Source organism: Mustelus asterias, unplaced genomic scaffold (genome assembly GCF_964213995.1).
Source record: "Mustelus asterias unplaced genomic scaffold, sMusAst1.hap1.1 HAP1_SCAFFOLD_3773, whole genome shotgun sequence".
NCBI classification, from domain to species: Eukaryota; Metazoa; Chordata; class Chondrichthyes; order Carcharhiniformes; family Triakidae; genus Mustelus; species Mustelus asterias.
The window spans coordinates 6,075-24,850 of record NW_027593718.1 but is presented as its reverse complement, the minus strand read 5'-3'; the positions used below and the strand labels follow the sequence as shown (position 1 = coordinate 24,850).

Genomic DNA, 18,776 nt, shown 5'->3' with positions numbered 1-18,776 from the left:
AGGGGGGAGAGGGAGCCAGAGGAGGGGGAGAGGGAGGTAGGGAGAGGGGGGAGGGAGAGAGAGAGGGAGAAGGGAAGAGGGCAGAGTAGGAGAGGGAGGGAGGGAGGGGGAGTGGGAGAGGGGCCGGGAAGGAGAGGGGGAGGGAATTTGGGGGGGAGGGAGTAGGGGAGGGAGGGAGGGGGGAGGGAGGGGGAGTAGGAGAGGAAGGGAGAGGAGAGGGAGGGAGTAGAGGAGGGAGGGAGAGGGGGAGGGAGGAGGGGAGGGAATCGGAGAGGGAGGGGGAGGGAGTAGGGGAGGGAGGGAGGGGGAGTAGGAGAGGAAGGGAGAGGGGGCGGCAGTAGGAGAGAGGGGGAGACAGAGAGAGAAGGTCCTTGCTGTCTCTCCCCTGGTTAGCGGTGTCGGAATGTGGTAAGCTGTAGTCAGACAGGATTCAGTGCAGAGTGAGGTATTTGAGGGTGGATTGAGATGCCCGGTTCCATGGTCTGGGAGAGGGAATAATGTTTTTCTCTTTCCTGATTGAAGGTGAATGGTATCAGGACCAACCTCCCCCTGTTCCTGCAGGAGGGGAAGGTGCAGTTGTATCAGAGTGGGGCCTACCTTGTCCTGGAGACGGACTTCCAGCTCAAGGTGACGTACGACTGGAACCACCACCTGGTGGTGAGGGTAAGCAGCAGTTACTCCGGGCACATGTGTGGCCTGTGTGGAAACTACGACGGGAAGCCAGGGGACGATTTCCGCACTCCACAGGGAAACCTCGTGTCCAAGGCTCTGGACTTTGGGAAGAGTTGGAAGGTGTCTGACGGGGACATCTTCTGCTGGGATGACTGTCATGGAGTCTGCCCGACCTGCGACACCCAGAGCCGCAAATACTACTCCGGCCACGCCTCCTGCGGCCTGATGAAGAAAGCTGACGGCCCCTTCCGGGAATGTCACGCCAAGGTCAACCCCGAGCACTACCTGGACAGCTGCATCTATGATGTTTGCCTCTCCGGGGGGCTAAAGACCCTCCTGTGCCAGGCCATGAAGGCCTACGCTGAGGTGTGTCAGCGGGAGGGGGTCAAGGTTCACGACTGGAGGACGCTCTCTGGATGCCGTGAGTATCTCACCAACAAAAACCCAACTTCTCAATCTCAACATTCGCACCAGTCTCCATGCCACCACCTTCTTCCGCTCCCCTCTCCCCCGGCACCATCCTCGCTGACTACTCTTTGCCCGTGACTCTGCCGCTCCCCCGACCCGAACATTTGCCCCACTCGCCCTCTCAGAGAGCCGCTAAGATATGGGGGCCAATTGCCGCCCCAATCTATCCAGGGTACTGAGGTTTCTCATCCCTGGACCCATTCTCATGAACCTTTTCTGCTCTCCCTCCAATGCCTTCACATCCTTTCTAAGTTCCCAGAACTTAAGAGTGGCATGGAGGCACAGTGGTTAGCGCTGCTGCCTCACGGCTCCAAAGACCCCGGTTCAATTCCAGCCTTGGGTGTCTGTGTGGTGTCTGTATGTTCTTCCCGTATCTGTTTGGGATTTCACCGGATGCTCCGGTTTCTTCTCACACTTGAAAGATGTGCGGGTTGGGTGGATTGGCCATGCTAAATTGCCCCTTAGTGTCCAAAGATGTGTGTTTTAGGGGGTTTAGCGGGTCAAATAGATGTGGTTACATGGATCGGACCTGGGTAAAATGCTCTGTCGGAGAGTCAGTGCAGACGTCTTGGGCCGAATGGCCTCGTTCGACACTCTAAGGATTGTATGATTCTATTCTAACTGAACCACAATACTCTAGTTGGTGCTGAACCAGTGTTGGTGAAGGTTCATGACACCCTTTTGCTCTGTGCCCCCTGTAAATGAAGCCTTGGACGCTACTTACATCATTACCCACTCCCCCACCTCTCAGTCAATGGTTTAGGTAGATTTACCCCCCAGTGGGGGATGGGGTCCCTCTGCCCCTCCGCACCTACCCGGGTTGCAGGCTGGCAGCAATGTTCTGGGATTATTTCACGCGGGTCTCTCTCTGTCTGTCTTCCAGAGTTGGCCTGTCCGGCTAACAGTCACTATGAGGCATGTGGCACTGCCTGCCCAGCCACCTGCACCGACCCATCAGCCCCTGGCAGCTGCCGGCGTCCCTGCGTGGAGTCCTGCGTCTGTGACAAGGGCTACGTGCTGAGTGCAGAGAAGTGCATCGCAGAGAAGAGTTGTGGCTGCTCCAGTCAGGGTCTCTACTATAAGGCTGGCGAGGTCTTCTGGGGCGATGCCCGGTGCCAAAGACGATGTAGGTGTGACCCACTGACCAAGAAGGTGAAGTGTGAGTCCCGGACGTGCAATGCCCACGAGGAGTGCAAGGTGGTGAAGGGAGTGAGGGCGTGCCACCCAGTCGGATACGGAACCTGTACAGCTGCCGGCGACCCCCATTACCGCACCTTTGACGGACGCAAGTATAATTTCCAGGGCACCTGTGTCTACGAGTTCTCCTCGCTGTGTGCCAAGGGTACCGAGCTGGTGCCCTTCGATGTACAAGTTCAGAATGAGCATCGGGGAAACAGGGTGGTCTCCTATACCCGGCTGGCGTGGATTGTGGTCTACGGGCAAACCATCGTCATCACCCGCGATTACATTGGCAGAGTGCTGGTAGGTAACAGCAGCCCTAGATCATAGCCCTGTTCACCCCCTCCCTATCTCTCTACCTCCTCCAGCTCCGATACCCCCTCCCTATCTCTCTACCTCCTCCAGCCCCCAAAACCCGATCCTATCTCTGTAACCTCCTACAGCCCCTACACCCCCTCCCTATCTCTCTACCTCCTCCAACCCTACACCCCCTCCCTATCACTGTAACCCCCTCCAGCCCCCAAAACCCAAGCCTATCTCTGTAACCTCCTCCAGTCCCTACACCCCCTCCCTATCACTGTAACCTCCTCCAGCCCCTACACCCCCTCCCTATCACTGTAACCTCCTCAAGCCCCTACACCCCCTCCCTATCGCTGTAACCTCCTCCAGCTCTGACACCCCCTCCCTATCTCTCGACCTCCTTCAGCCTCTACACCCCTCCCTTTCTCTGTAACCTTCTCCAGCCCCTCCACCCCCTCCCTATCTCTCTAACCTCCTCCAGCCCCCAAAACCCGTGCCTATCTCTCTACCTCCTCCAGCCCCTACACCCCCTCCCTATCTCTGTAACCACCTTCAGCCCCCTACACCCCTCCCTATTTCTGTGACCCCCTGCAGCCCCTACACCCTCTCTATCTCTGTAACCTCCTCCAGCCCCTACACCCCTCCCTATCTCTGTAACCTCCTCCAGCCCCTACACCCCTCCCTATCTTTGTAACCTCCTCCAGCCCCTACACCCCTCCCCATCTCTGGAACCTCCTCCAGCCCCTACACCCCCCCCCCCCCCATCTCTCTAACCTCCTCCAGCCCCTACACCCCCTCCCTATCTCTGTAACCTCCTCCAGCCCCTACACCCCTCCCCATCTCTGGAACCTCCTCCAGCCCCTACACCCCTCCCCATCTCTGGAACCTCCTCCAGACCCTACACCACCCCTATCTCTGTAACCTCCACCAGCCCCTACACCCCCTCCCTATCTCTGTAACCTCCTCCAGCCCCTACACCCCTCCCTATCTCTGTAACCTCCTCCAGCCTCTACACCCATCCCTATCTCTGTAACCTCCTCCAGCCTCTACACCCATCCCTATCTCTGTAACCTCCTCCAGCCTCTACACCCATCCCTATCTCTGTAACCTCCTCCAGCCTCTACACCCCTCCCTATCTCTGTAACCTCCTCCAGCCTCTACACCCATCCCTATCTCTGTAACGTCCTCCAGCCCCTACACCCCTCCCTATCTCTGTAACGCCCTCCAGCCCCTACACCCCCACCCTATCTCTGTAACCTCCTCCAGCCCCTACACCCCTCCCTATCTCTCTAACCTCTTCCAGCCCCTACACCCCCACCCTATCTCTGTAGCCTCCTCCAGCCCCTACACCCCTCCCTATCTCTGTAACGCCCTCCAGCCCCTACACCCCCACCCTATCTCTGTAACCCCCTCCAGCCCCTACACCCCTCCCTATCTCTGGAACCTCCTCCAGCCCCTACACCCCCCCCTATCTCTCTAACCTCTTCCAGCCCCTACACCCCTCCCTATCTCTGTAACGCCCTCCAGCCCCTACACCCCCACCCTATCTCTGTAACCTCCTCCAGCCCCTACACCCCGTGCCTATCTCTGTAACCTCCTCCAGCCACGACACCCCTCCCTATCTCTGTAACCTCCTCCAGCCCCTACACCCCTCCCTATCTCTGTAACCTCCTCCAGCCCCTACACCCCTCCCTATCTCTGTAACCTACTCCAAACCCTGCACCGCTCCCTATCTCTGTAACTTTCTCCAGCCCCGACACCCCTCCCTATCTCTGTAACCTCCTCCAGCCCCTACACCCCCACCCATCTCTGTAACCTCCTCCAGCCCTTACACCCCTCCCTATCTCTCTACCTCCTCCAGCCCCTACACCCCTCCGAGATTTCTGCGCTCCTCCAATTCCGGCCTCTCGAGCTTCCCTCGATTCCCATCTCTCCACCATTGGCGGGCGTGCCTTCAGCTGCCTGGGGGGCCGTAAAGTCTGGAATTTGCTCGCTGTGTCTCTCGCTCGCTCTGTCTCTCGCTCGCTGTGTCTCTCGCTCGCTGTGTCTCTCGCTCGCTCTGTCTCTCGCTCGCTCTGTCTCTCGCTCGCTCTGTCTCTCGCTCGCTGTGTCTCTCGCTCGCTGTGTCTCTCGCTCGCTGTGTCTCTCGCTCGCTGTGTCTCTCGCTCGCTCGCTCTGTCTCTCGCTCGCTCTGTCTCTCGCTCGCTCGCTCTGTCTCTCGCTCGCTCGCTCTGTCTCTCGCTCGCTCTGTCTCTCGCTCGCTCTGTCTCTCGCTCGCTCGCTCTGTCTCTCGCTCGCTCGCTCTGTCTCTCGCTCGCTCGCTCTGTCTCGCTCGCTCGCTCGCTCTATCTCTCGATCGCTCGCTCTGGCTCTCGATCGCTCGCTCTGGCTCTCGCTCACTCGCTCTGTCTCTCGCTCGCTCTGTCTCTCGATCGCTCGCTCTGTCTCTCGCTCGCTCTGTCTCTCGATCGCTCGCTCTGGCTCTCGCTCGCTCGCTCTGGCTCTCGATCGCTCGCTCTGTCTCTCGATCGCTCGCTCTGTCTCTCGCTCGCTCGCTCTGGCTCTCGATCGCTCGCTCTGTCTCTCGCTCGCTCGCTCTGGCTCGCGATCGCTCGCTCTGGCTCTCGCTCGCTCGCTCTGTCTCTCGCTCGCTCGCTCTGGCTCTCGCTCGCTCGCTCTGGCTCTCGATCGCTCGCTCTGGCTCTCGATCGCTCGCTCTGGCTCTCGATCGATCGCTCGCTCTGTCTCTCGCTCGCTCGCTCTGTCTCTCGCTCGCTCGCTCTGTCTCTCGCTCGCTCGCTCTGTCTCTCGCTCGCTCGCTCTGGCTCTCGATCGCTCGCTCTGGCTCTCGATCGCTCGCTCTGGCTCTCGATCGCTCGCTCTGGCTCTCGATCGCTCGCTCTGGCTCTCGCTCGCTCGCTCTGGCTCTCGCTCGCTCACTCTGGCTCTCGCTCGCTCGCTCTGGCTCTCGCTCGCTCGCTCTGGCTCTCGATCGCTCGCTCTGGCTCTCGATCGCTCTGGCTCTCGCTCGCTCTGGCTCTCGATCGCTCGCTCTGGCTCTCGCTCGCTCGCTCTGGCTCTCGATCGCTCGCTCTGGCTCTCGATCGCTCGCTCTGGCTCTCGATCGCTCGCTCTGTCTCTCGATCGCTCGCTCTGTCTCTCGCTCGCTCGCTCTGGCTCTCGCTCGCTCGCTCTGGCTCTCGCTCGCTCGCTCTGGCTCTCGATCGCTCGCTCTGGCTCTCGATCGCTCGCTCTGGCTCTCGATCGCTCGCTCTGGCTCTCGATCGCTCGCTCTGGCTCTCGATCGCTCTGGCTCTCGATCGCTCGCTCTGGCTCTCGCTCGCTCTGGCTCTCGATCGCTCGCTCTGGCTCTCGATCGCTCGCTCTGGCTCTCGATCGCTCGCTCTGGCTCTCGATCGCTCGCTCTGGCTCTCGCTCGCTCGCTCTGGCTCTCGATCGCTCGCTCTGGCTCTCGATCGCTCGCTCTGGCTCTCGATCGCTCGCTCTGTCTCTCGCTCGCTCGCTCTGGCTCTCGCTCGCTCGCTCTGGCTCTCGATCGCTCGCTCTGGCTCTCGATCGCTCGCTCTGGCTCTCGCTCGCTCTGGCTCTCGATCGCTCTGGCTCTCGCTCGCTCGCTCTGGCTCTCGATCGCTCGCTCTGGCTCTCGATCGCTCGCTCTGGATCTCGCTCGCTCTGGCTCTCGATTGCTCGCTCTGGCTCTCGCTCGCTCTGGCTCTCGATCGCTCGCTCTGGCTCTCGCTCGCTCGCTCTGGCTCTCGATCGCTCGCTCTGGCTCTCGATCGCTCGCTCTGGCTCTCGATCGCTCACTCTGGCTCTCGACCGCTCGCTCTGGCTCTCGATCGCTCACTCTGGCTCTCGATCGCTCGCTCTGGCTCTCGATCGCTCGCTCTGGCTCTCGATCGCTCGCTCTGGCTCTCGCTCGCTCGCTCTGGCTCTCGATCGCTCTGATTTTGATTTCTCATTTCTGCCTGATTGGAGTTCTTGTGTTTGGTGCCGAGATGCTGTGACGCAAGTTGTTGTTGTCTCTCAGAGTTTGAAGGTCGGAGGTCACTGGTGTAGTAAGACCCCTGTACGTTGATCTCGAGGCTGCTGGGGTTTTGTGTCAGTAACTGTGGTGTTGTCCATCCTGCCAGGTGAACGGAGTCTTGGTGAACCTGCCCTACTCTCTCGAGGACGGGAAGATAATTGTGTACAAGAGCTGCCGCGGTGCCACGTTAGAGACAGACTTTGGGCTGAGAGTCACCTATGACTGGCGTAGCCGCATCACCGTCACTCTGCCCAGCACCTACGCGGGGTCCGTGTGCGGGCTGTGCGGGAACTTTGACGGCAACTGGAAAAATGACCTCACCACCAAGGAAGGGCAGGAGACAAAGAGCCCGGTGACCTTTGGCAAGAGCTGGCAGGTGGACACCACTCCCGGATGCTCCCACGAGTGTCGTGGAAAATGCCCGCAGTGCGATATCGTGGCCAAGCGACGCTACGAAGGTCCCGGGTTCTGCGGCAAGATACAAGTTCCCAAGGGACCCTTCCGAGACTGCTTTGAACGGGTCGATCCCAAGGAATATTTCAACGATTGCGTCTATGACTCCTGCCTTTACAAGGGTCACCGGACGGTGGTGTGCGAGGCCGTGGCTGCCTATGCAGCTGCCTGCCAGGATGCCGGGGTCTCCATTTACCAATGGCGGAGCGAGTCTTTCTGCCGTAAGTACTGGCAAAAGCAGCAGCCGGGTCCGTCCTGGGTCACAGTTGAGGGGCCAGGGGGTCAGGGTTGATGGCCAGGGGGTCGGGGTTGAGGAGTCAGGGGGTCTGGGTCACGGTTGAGGGGTCGGGGTTGAGGAGTCAGGGGGTCGGGGTTGAGGGGTTGGGGTTGAGGGGTCAGGGTTGATGGCCAGGGGGTCGGGGTTGAGGAGTCAGGGGGTCTGGGTCACGGTTGAGGGGTCGGGGTTGAGGAGTCAGGGGGTCGGGGTTGAGGGGTTGGGGTTGAGGGGTCAGGGTTGATGGCCAGGGGGTCGGGGTTGAGGGGGTCAGGGTTGAGGGGTCGGGGTTGAGGAGTCAGGGGGTCGGGGTCAGGGTTTAGGGGTCGGGGTTGAGGAGTCAGGGGGTCGGGGGTCAGGGTTGAGGGGTTGGGGTTGAGGGGTCAGGGATTGAGGGGCCAGGGGGTCAGGGTCAGGGCTGAGGGCCAGGGGGTCAGGGTTGAGGGGTCAGGGTTGATGATTCGGATTTGCCGATTCAGGGTTTATGTGTTGAGTGTGTACACTGAGGCCTCTCTCTCTCTCTCTGTCCTCACAGCGATGTCCTGTCCAGTGAACAGCCATTATGAAGTGTGTGGCACCGGGTGCCCAGTCTCGTGTGCCACTCTGTCCAAACCGGACGGCTGCGATGCCTTGTGTGCTGAGGGGTGCCAGTGTGACGAAGGCTTTGTGCTGAGTGGGGAACACTGCGTTCCTCTGGCCCAGTGTGGCTGTCTGTACAAGGGGGCATACTACAAATCCGGAGAGACCTTCTACCCCGACGGGAAGTGTGGCCAGCGCTGCACCTGCCAGGACGGCGGCACCGTCAGGTGCCAGGAGGTCAAGTGCGGTCCCCACGAGGAGTGCAAGGTGGTGAATGGCGAGCGAGGGTGCCATGCAGTGGGTGTGGGGATCTGTACAGCTGCCGGCGACCCCCACTACCGCACCTTTGACGGACACAAGTATGATTTCCAGGGCACCTGCACCTACACCCTGGTCACGGTAATCGAGAAGGAGGAGAATCTGCCCAAATTCACCGTCAATGTGGAAAACGAGAGCTTTGGCAATGGCAAGGTGTCCGTTACCAGGCTGGTGGAGGTGAAAGTTCACGGTTACAGCCTCATCCTGGAACAGAGACTGCGCTGGAAGGTGAAGGTAAGTGAGAACAGAGCAATCTTCGAACTGTCTGCAACAGTGTGTGGGAATGTTTATAACAGCAGGAAGCAACGCAGCTCAGAGATCCATTGATCTGATTTCGGTCGCTAAATGGATACAAAATTGGCTTGATGACAGAATGTGGAGATGCCGGCGTTGGACTGGGGTAACCACAGTAAGAAGTTTAACAACACCAGGTTTACCTGTTGGACTTTGACCCGGTGTTGTTAAACTTCTTATTGATGACAGAAGCCAGAGGGTGGTTGTAGAGGGTTGTTTTTCAAACTGGAGGCCTGTGACCAGCGGTGTGCCTCAGGGATCAGTGCTGGGCCCACTGTTATTTGTCATTTATATTAATGATTTGGATGAGAATATAGGAGGCATGGTTAGTAAGTTTGCAGATGACACCAAGATTGGTGGCATGGTGGACAGTGAGGGAGGTTATCTCCAATTGCAGCGGGATCTTGATCAATTGGGCCAGTGGGCTGACGAATGGCAGATGGAGTTTAATTTAGACAAATGCGAGGTGATGCACTTTGGTAGATTGAACCAGGGCAGGACTTACTCAGTTAATGGTAGGGCATTGGGGAGAGTTACAGAACAAAGAGATCTCGGGGTACAGGTTCATAGCTCCTTGAAAGTGGAGTCACAGGTGGACAGAGTGGTGAAGAAGGCATTCGGCACGCTTGGTTTCATAAGAATAAGATAAGAAATAGGAGCAGGAGTAGGCCACCTAGCCCCTCAAGCCTGCTCCACCATTCAATAAGATCATGGCTGATCTGATAGTGGGTTCAGTTCCACTTACCCGCCCGCTCCCCATAATCCTTAATTCCCTTAATGGTTAAAAATCTATCCATCTGTGACTTCAACACATTTAACGAGGTAGCCTCTACTGCTTCATTGGGCAGAGAATTCCAAAGATTCACTACCCTCTGGGAGAAGTTCCTCCTCAACTCTGTTCTAAATTGACTCCCCCGTATTTTGAGGCTATGCCCCCTAGTTCTTGTTTCCATTGTAAGTGGAAATAACCTCGCTGCTTCTACCCTGTTGAGCCCCTTCATTATCTTATATGTCTCTATAAGATCTCCCCTCAACCTTCTAAACTCCAATGAGTACAGGCCCAGTCTACTCAATCTCTCCTCACAAGCTAACCCCCTCATCTCCGGAATCAACCTGGTGAACCTTCTCTGTACCCCCTCCAAAGCTAATATATCCTTCCTTAAATAAGGGGACCAATATGCACACAGTACTCCAGTTGCGGCCTCACCAGTGCCTTGTACAGTTGCAGCAAGACCTCCCTGCTTTTATATTCTATCCCCTTCGCGATAAAGGCCAACAGTCCATTCGCCTTCTTGATCACCTGCTGCACCTGCAGACTGAGTTTTTGCGATTCATGCACAAGGACCCCCAGGTCCCTCTGCACAGGAGCATGTTGTAATTTTTCACCGTTTAAACAATAGTCCATTTTGCTATTATTCCTTCCAAAATGGATAACCTCACACTTACCAACGTTATATTCCATCTGCCAGATCCTCGCCCACTCACTTAGCCGATCCAAATCTCTCTGCAGACTCTCTGTGTCCTCCACGCAATTCGCTTTCCCACTCATCTTTGTGTCATCCGCAAACTTTGTTACCCTACACTCAGTCCCCTCCTCCAGATCGTCTATGTATATGGTCAGAACATTGAATACAGGAGTTGGGATGTCTTGTTGAAGTTCTACAAGACATTGGTAAGGCCACACTTGGAATACTGTGTGCAATTCTGGTCACCCTATTATAGAAAGGATATTATTAAACTAGAAAGAGTGCAGAAGAGATTTACTAGGATGCTACCGGGACTTGATGGATTGAGTTATAAGGAGAGGCTGGATAGACTGGGACTTTTTTCTCTGGAGCGAGGAGGCTGAGGGGTGATCTTATAGAGGTCTATAAAATAATGAGGGGCATAGATCAGCGAGATAGTCAATATCTTTTCCCAAAGGTAGGGGAGTCTAAAACTAGAGGGCAGAGGTTTAAGGTGAGAGGGGAGAGATACAAAAGTGTCCAGAGGGGCAATTTTTTCACGCAGAGGGTGGTGAGTGTCTGGAACAAGCTGCCAGAGGTAGTAGTAGAGGCGGGTACAATTTTGTCTTTTAAAAAGCATTTAGATAGTTACATGGGTACGATGGGTATAGAGGGATATGGGCCAAATGCGGGCAATTGGGATTAGCTTAGGGGTCTAAAAAACAAGGGCAGCATGGACAAGTTGGGCTGAAGGGCCTGTTTCCATGCTGTAAATCTCTCTGACTCGAGGCTACCTCAAACCTCCATGTGGGCCCCATTCAGCCCCTCGAGCCTGTTACACAGGAACAGGAGGAGGCCATTCAGCCCCTCGAGCCTGTTACACAGGAACAGGAGGAGGCCCCATTCAGCCCCTTGAGCCTAGTACTCAGGAACAGGAGGAGGCCCCATTCAGCCCCTTGAGCCTAGTACTCAGGAACAGGAGGAGGCCATTCAGCCCCTCGAGCCTGTTACTCAGGAACAGGAGGAAGCCCCATTCAGCCCCCACCAGAGGAAATACACGCTCACACTCACTCACTCACTCACACACACGCGCACTCACTCACACTCACACACACACCCACACACTCACTCACAAGCACATACACACTCACACACACACTCACACGCACACACAGTCACACTCACTCACACTCACACTTACACACACACTCACTCTCACACTCACACACAGTCACACACACACACTTACACACACTCACTCTCTCACACACAGACACACACTTACACACTCACAGACGCTCACACATACACTCAAACTCACACACTCTCTCACACTCTCACACACACACACACTGACACACACACACACACTCTTACTCACTCACAAGGGTTTGTACTCGTTGGAATTTAGAAGGCTGAGGGGGGATCTTACAGAGACCTATAAGACAATGAAGGGGCTGGATAGGGTAGAGATGGAGAGATTCTTTCCACTTAGAAAGGAAGCTAGAACTAGAGGGCACAGCCTCAAAATAAAGGGGGTCAGTTTAGGACAGAGTTGAGGAGGAACTTCTTCTCTCAGAGGGTGGTGAATCTCTGGAATTCTCTGCCCACTGAAGTGGTGGAGGCTACCTCGTTGAACATGTTTAAATCACGGATAGATGGATTCCTGATCGGTAAGGGAATTAGGGGTTATAGGGATCAGGCAATTCACTTTGGTAGGAATAACAGATGTGTTGAGTATAGGGCTAACGGGAGGACTTTGAATAGTGTGGAGGAGCAGAGGGATCTAGGTGTATGTGTGCATAGATCCCTGAAAGTTGGGAATCAAGTAGATAAGGTTGTTAAGAAGGCATATGGTGTCTTGGCGTTTATTGGTAGGGGGATTGAATTTAGGAGTCGTAGCGTTATGTTGCAACTGTACACAACTCTGGTGCGGCCGCACTTGGAGTACTGTGTGCAGTTCTGGTCCCCACATTACAGGAAGGATGTGGAGGCTTTGGAGAGGGTGCAGAGGAGGTTTACCAGGATGTTGCCTGGTATGGAGGGGAGATCCTATGAGGAGAGGCTGAGGGATTTGGGATTGTTTTCTCTGGAAAGGCGGCGGCTAAGAGGGGATCTTATTGAAACATATAAGATGATTAGAGGTTTAGATAGGGTGGATAGTGATAGCCTTTTTCCTCTGATGGAGAAATCCAGCACGAGGGGGCATGGCTTTAAATTGAGGGGGGGTAGTTATAGAACCGATGTCAGGGGTAGGTTCTTTACCCAGAGGGTGGTGAGGGATTGGAATGCCCTGCCAGCATCAGTAGTAAATGCGCCTAGTTTGGGGGCGTTTAAGAGATCCGTAGATAGGTTCATGGACGAAAAGAAATTGGTTTAGGTTGGAGGGTCACAGTTTTTTTTTTAACTGGTCGGTGCAACATCGTGGGCCGAAGGGCCTGTTCTGCGCTGTTATGTTCTATGTTCTATGTTCAGGCGGGTAAGTGGAACTGATCCACTTCAGATCAGCCATGATCATATTGAATGGCGGGGCAGGCTCGAGGGGCTAGATGGCCTACTCCTGCTCCTATTTCTTATGTTCTTATGTTCTTAAGCGCACACACACACACACACACACACACACACACTCACACACAATCACACTCACACTCACTCACTCACACACACTCACATTCACAAGCACACACTCACATTCACCAGCACCCACACACACTCTCACACACACTCACTCACTCACTCACACACACTCACATTCACAAGCACCCACACACACTCTCACACACACACTCTCACACACACACTCTCACACACACACACTCACACTCACACTCATGCACACACACTCATGCACACACACTCACACACACTCTCACACACACACTCACATTCACACTCACTCACACACACACTCACACACGCACTCACACACGCACACACACTCGCACACACACACACACTTGCACTCACACTCACACACATGCTCACACTCACACATGCTCACACTCACACACACACTCACACACACACTCACACACACTCACACACACTCACACACACACTCTCACACACTCTCACACACACTCTCACACACACTCTCACGCACACTCTCACGCACACTCTCACGCACACTCTCACGCACACTCTCACACACACTCACACACACTCACACACACTCACACACTCACTCACACACTCACTCACACACACACTCACACACACACACACACACACACACTCACACTCACACTCACACACACACACTCACACACACAAACTCACACACACTCACACACTCACACACACACACTCACACTCACACACACTCACACACACACACTCACACACACACACACACTCACACACACTCACACCACTCACACTCTCACACACACTCACACACACAAACTCACACACACTCACACACACTCACACTCACACACACACTCACACACCCACTCACACACACTCACACACACACACACACACACGGCTGTTTTCCTTTCAGTGAGTTAAATCGTTCTACGATAAATGAAGGGAAGTTGTCTCAAACCTCCCATCGTTATTAGTAGAGGCCCAGTGTACAAGGGCAAGGAGGCTGTGAAGACACCAGCTCAGCACCAACTACAGCATCCTGTCCAGAGAGACAGAGAGGGAGAGAGAGACAGAGAGAGAGGGAGAGACAGAGAGAGAGAGGGAGAGACAGAGAGAGAGAGAGGGAGAGTGTCAGGTGTCAGAGGGGGGCAGAATGTCAGAGGGGGGGCAGAGTGTCAGAAGGGGGCAGAGTGTCAGAGGGGGGGCAGAGTGTCAGAAGGGGGCAGAGTGTCAGAGGGGGGCAGGGGCAGGGAGAGGGGCTGGGGCAGACTGATAGGGGCTGGGGCAGACTGATGGACACGGAGTGGGAGACAGATGTGATGAGGGTCTCTGCTGCCACCACCCTTGCAGGCAGTGAGTTCCAGACTCCCACCACCCTCTGGGTGAAAAAGGTTTCCCTCACATCCCCTCTAAACCTCCTGCCCCTCACCTTAAATCTCTGCCCCCTGGTCACTGATCCCTCCACCAAGGGGAAAATGTTTTGTCCTGTCTACTTCATCGATGTCCCTCATTTTCTCCATCTCAATCACATCCCCCCTCAGTCTCCTCTGCTCCAAGGGAGACAATCCTAATGTATCCAAACTCCCTTCATAACTGAAACTCTCCAGCCCAGGCAACACGCTGGTGAATCTGCTCTGCCCCCTTCCAGTGCTGTTACATCCTTCCTGTAACGCGGACTCCAGAACTGCTCACAATACTCTCGCTGTAGATATTCTGGGGCAGTGCTAGACCCAATCCCCAGGGAATGACGCCAGGTAACTGGTCAAAGTGTCAGTGGGCGAGCTCTCTGGGGATAGTGGCCACGCCTACGTCAGTTTCAAAGTCATTCTAGAAAAGGAGGATAGTCCAGAAATCGAGTGTCTGAATTGGGGGAAGGCCGATTTCAATATCATTGGACAGAATCTGGCAAAACGTAGACTGGGAACAGCAACTTGCAGGGAAATCTACATTTAGAAAGTGGGAGTCTTTTAAAAGTGAAATAGTGAGAGTTTGGGGCCAATGTGTTACTCTAAGAGCGAAGGGCAAGAGTGGCAAGTCCAGGAAAGCCACATTGAGGGTTAGATAAAGATAAAAAGGAAGCATATAATAGATATAAAGCACTAAAAACGGGGCGGCCCTTCAGGAGTGCAGAGAGGGGGGGGGGGGGGGGGGGGGGGGAGGGGGCTTAAACAAGAAATTAGGAGGGCAAAGAGGGGGCAGGAAACATCATTGGTAGATAAGCTGATGGAGACTAGCAAGGCATTTATAAGGATATTCAGAGGATGACCAGAGAAAGGGAAGTGCTGATTAGAGACCAAAGGGGCAATCTGAGCATGGAGTCAGGGGACAGGGGCAAGGTCTCCATAGCACCTGAGCCGAAGGAGATCTCAGGATATGGGGGGAACGGGGGCATCAGGATATTGAATTGGATGATCAGCCAATGATCGTCATGGATGGTGGAGCAGCTGGAAGGGCCGAATGGCCTCCTCCTGCTTCTAGTTTCAATGTTTGGAATGAATATTTTTCATCTATATTCACCAAGGAGAAAGACATTGTAGCTGGAGATTTCAGATGCCACGATGAAGTTCTAGCGCATGTTAAGGTTAATAAGGAAGAGGTATTAGATGTTTTAGTGGCACAAAGGCACATAAATCCCCAGGGTCATCGGGTTAGGCCACAGCTAGAGTACTGTGTACAGTTCTGGTTGCGATGGGAAGGATATGATTGCACTGGAGAGGGAGCGGAGGAGATTCACCAGGATGCTGCCTGGGCTGGAGTGTCTCAGCTATGAGGAGAGGCTGGATTGGTTGGGTTTGTTTTCCCTGGAGCCGGGGAGGCTGAACGGGAGGGATGTGATCGAGCGATACAAAATTATCAGAGGCAGAGAGAGGGGAGATGGTAAGAATCTTTTCCCCATGGCAGAGGTGTCTAAGACCAGAGGCTGTTGGTTTAAGGCGAGGAATAAGTGGTTCAGAGAGGATCTGAGGAAATGTTTCCTCACCCAGAGGGGGGTGGGGGGAAGGTGCTGCCTGAGAGGGGGGTGGGGGGGAAGGTGCTGCCTGAGAGGGGGGTGGGGGGAAGGTGCTGCCTGAGAGGGGGGTGGGGGGAAGGTGCTGCCTGAGAGGGGGGTGGGGGCAGGGACTCTCGCAACAGTTAAGAAGCATCTGGATGAACACTTCAATCACCAAGGCACAGTAAGCTGTGGACCAGGGGCTGGGAAATGGGGTTAGTATCGATTGGTATTTGGTGGCCAGCATCAACATGATGGGCCGAAGGGCCTGTTTCTGTGCTGTTGGCCTAACCATTGTTTTATAGAGTTCCAGCATAACCTCCCTGCTCTGAAACTCGACACCTCGGCTAATAATGACAAATATATCCTATCCCTTCTTCACCACTTTATCCACCGGTCCTGCGACCTTACGGGACCAGTGTATCTGCGCACCAAGGTCCCTCTGATCCTCGGGGCTTCCCACGATCCGGCCGTTCATTGTGTATTCCCTTGACTTGTGTGTCCTACCCAAGTGCATCACCTCACACTTATCCGGATTGAATTTCATTTGCCACTGACAAGTCCATCTCTATCCTCCTGGAATCAAAGGCCATTCCCAACATTTACCACCCTGCCAGTTTTCCTATCATCCGTGAAGTGATGTTGTTGAAGTGGGGGGAAGGGGACAGATTAGACGGGGCAGGGGAGCTGGGAACTTGGGAGGGACTGGACAAAGATGTTCAAAGTTTATTTATTAGTGTCACAAGTGGGCTTACATTAACACTGCAATGAAGTTACTGTGAAAATCCTCGAGTCGCCACACTCGGGCGCCTGTCCGGGTACACTGAGGGAGAATTTAGCATGGCCAATGCACCCAACCAGCACAACTTTCGGACTGTGGGGGGCAAACTGGAGCACCCGGAGGAAACCCACGCAGACACGGGGAGAATGTGCAGACTCCGCACAGACAGTGACCCGAGCCGGGAATCGAACCCGGGTCCCTGGAGCTGTGAGGCAGCAGCGCTAACCACTGTGTCACCGTGCCCCCGGGAATCGAACCCGGGTCCCTGGCGCTGTGAGGCAGCAGCACTAACCACTGAGTCACCGTGCCCCCGGGAATCGAACCCGGGTCCCTGGCGCTGTGAGGCAGCAGCGCTAACCACTGTGTCACCGTGCCCCCGGGAATCGAACCCGGGTCCCTGGCGCTGTGAGGCAGCAGTGCTAACCACTGTGTCACCGTGCCCCCGGGAATCGAACCCGGGTCCCTGGCGCTGTGAGGCAGCAGCGCTAACCACTGTGTCACCGTGCCCCCGGGAATCGAACCCGGGTCCCTGGCGCTGTGAGGCAGCAGCACTAACCACTGAGTCACCGTGCCCCCGGGAATGGAACCCGGGTCCCTGGCGCTGTGAGGCAGCAGTGCTAACCACTGTGTCACCGTGCCCCCGGGAATCGAACCCGGGTCCCTGGCGCTGTGAGGCAGCAGCGCTAACCATTGTGTCACCGTGCCCCCGGGAATGGAACCCGGGTCCCTGGCGCTGTGAGGCAGCAGCGCTAACCACTGTCATGGGCACCAGACAAAGGGAGTGTTGATGGGAGTGAGAAAGGCCTGACACAGGTGTGAATAGCAGAATGTACAAATAAGAGATGGTCAGTGAAAGTGGGACGAACGAAGAAATGACCGGACAGACAGTTAGAATTTGATTCCTGGTTGAGGATGATTACAGAGATTTCCTGGTGGGGGTGGGGGGGGAGGTGGTGGGGGTAGAGAACAGAGAACAGCACAGCCCAGGAACAGGCTCTTCGTTCCTCCAAGCCTGCTCTAACTAAACTAAAACCGCATGCACTTCCAGAGTCCGGATCTTTCTATTCCCCATCCTATTCATGTATTCGTCTAGTTGCCCCTTAAATGCCGCTATCGTACCCAGTCCCACCACCCCCCCGGGGAGTGCGTCCCAGACACTCACCACCCCCTGTATAAAAAACCTGCCTCGTACCTCTCCTCTAAACTTTTCCCCACACACCTTAAACCTGTGCCCCTGAATAATTGACTCTTCCACCCTGGGAAAAAGCTTCTGACTATCCACTCTGTCCGTGCCTCTCATAATCTTGTAGAGTTCTATCAGGTCGCCCCTCAACCTTCGTCATTCCAGTGAGAACAAACCGAGTTTATCCAACCTCTCCTCATGGCTAATACCCTCCAGACCAGGCAACATCCTGGTAAATCTTTTCTGTACCCTCTCCAAAGCGCATCCTTCTGGTAGTGTGGCGACCAGAATTGAACACTATATTCTAAATGAGGCCTAACTAAGAAGTGGTGGGGGAAGCGGTGATCCCAATCACTGGGTCCGTGCTCAGTCTGGGTGAGGTGTGAGTTGCCTGTCTTGTCTGATTTCAAGGTGGATGGAGTGCTGATTAACCTACCCCTGATGCTGGACGATGGTAGAATCCGCAGCTACCAGCATGGCCACAAAGCGGTGATAGAGACGGACTTCGGCCTGAGGGTCAGCTATGACCTCACCTACTACGTGAGGGTCACTGTGCCGGGTAACTACCGGGGGAAGGTGCGGGGCCTGTGCGGGAACTTCGAAGGCAACCAGAACGGCAAGTTCACGCTCCGTGACGGAGGTCAGACTGGGGATGTGACGGTCTTTGGCAAGAGTTGGCGCGTGGCGGTAGAGGGGGCAAAGTGTTCCGACGGCTGCGGCGACAGGTGCCCGTCCTGTGATCCCAAGAGGAAGGCCGTTCTGGGGAAAAAGAGTTACTGCGGCTTCCTGACCTGGGCTGGCAGCCCGCTAGCAGCCTGCCACAGTGTCATTGACGCCAAGCCATTCTTCTCCAACTGCCTCTACGATGCCTGCCAATCGGACGGGGACTCCAAGGTGATCTGTGACAGCATCCAGGCCTACGTGGAGGCTTGCCAAGCCAGCAACGTCACTCTCCAACCCTGGAGGACGGAATCGTTCTGCCGTGAGTCACACACACACTACTGTTCTTACCCCCACCCCCTCGTACACCTCTCAGTCTCCCCTCCTTTCTTTCTCTGGCCTTCAATCTCCCCCAGCCCCTGGATCTACAATACTCCAACCCTCAAAACACTCTATCCCCCACTCTCTCCCTCTCTCCCTCTCACTGTCTCTCCCTCTCTCTCTCTCTCTGTCTCTCTCTCTCTGTCTCTCTCTCTCTCTC

At 55.3% G+C, this 18,776-nt stretch overlaps 1 protein-coding gene across 1 annotated transcript; it reads left to right on the top strand.

Annotated features, from left to right (window-relative positions):
• Positions 1-522: 522 nt before the first annotated feature.
• On the top strand, positions 523-18,557 carry LOC144490772 (IgGFc-binding protein-like; the record flags this gene model as incomplete). Its single annotated transcript, XM_078208475.1, has 5 exons — positions 523-1,093; positions 2,024-2,622; positions 6,774-7,341; positions 7,930-8,525; positions 17,987-18,557. Coding segments are annotated over 5 exons (2,905 nt in total), but the record flags the coding sequence as incomplete, so codon positions are not given.
• Positions 18,558-18,776: the final 219 nt, after the last annotated feature.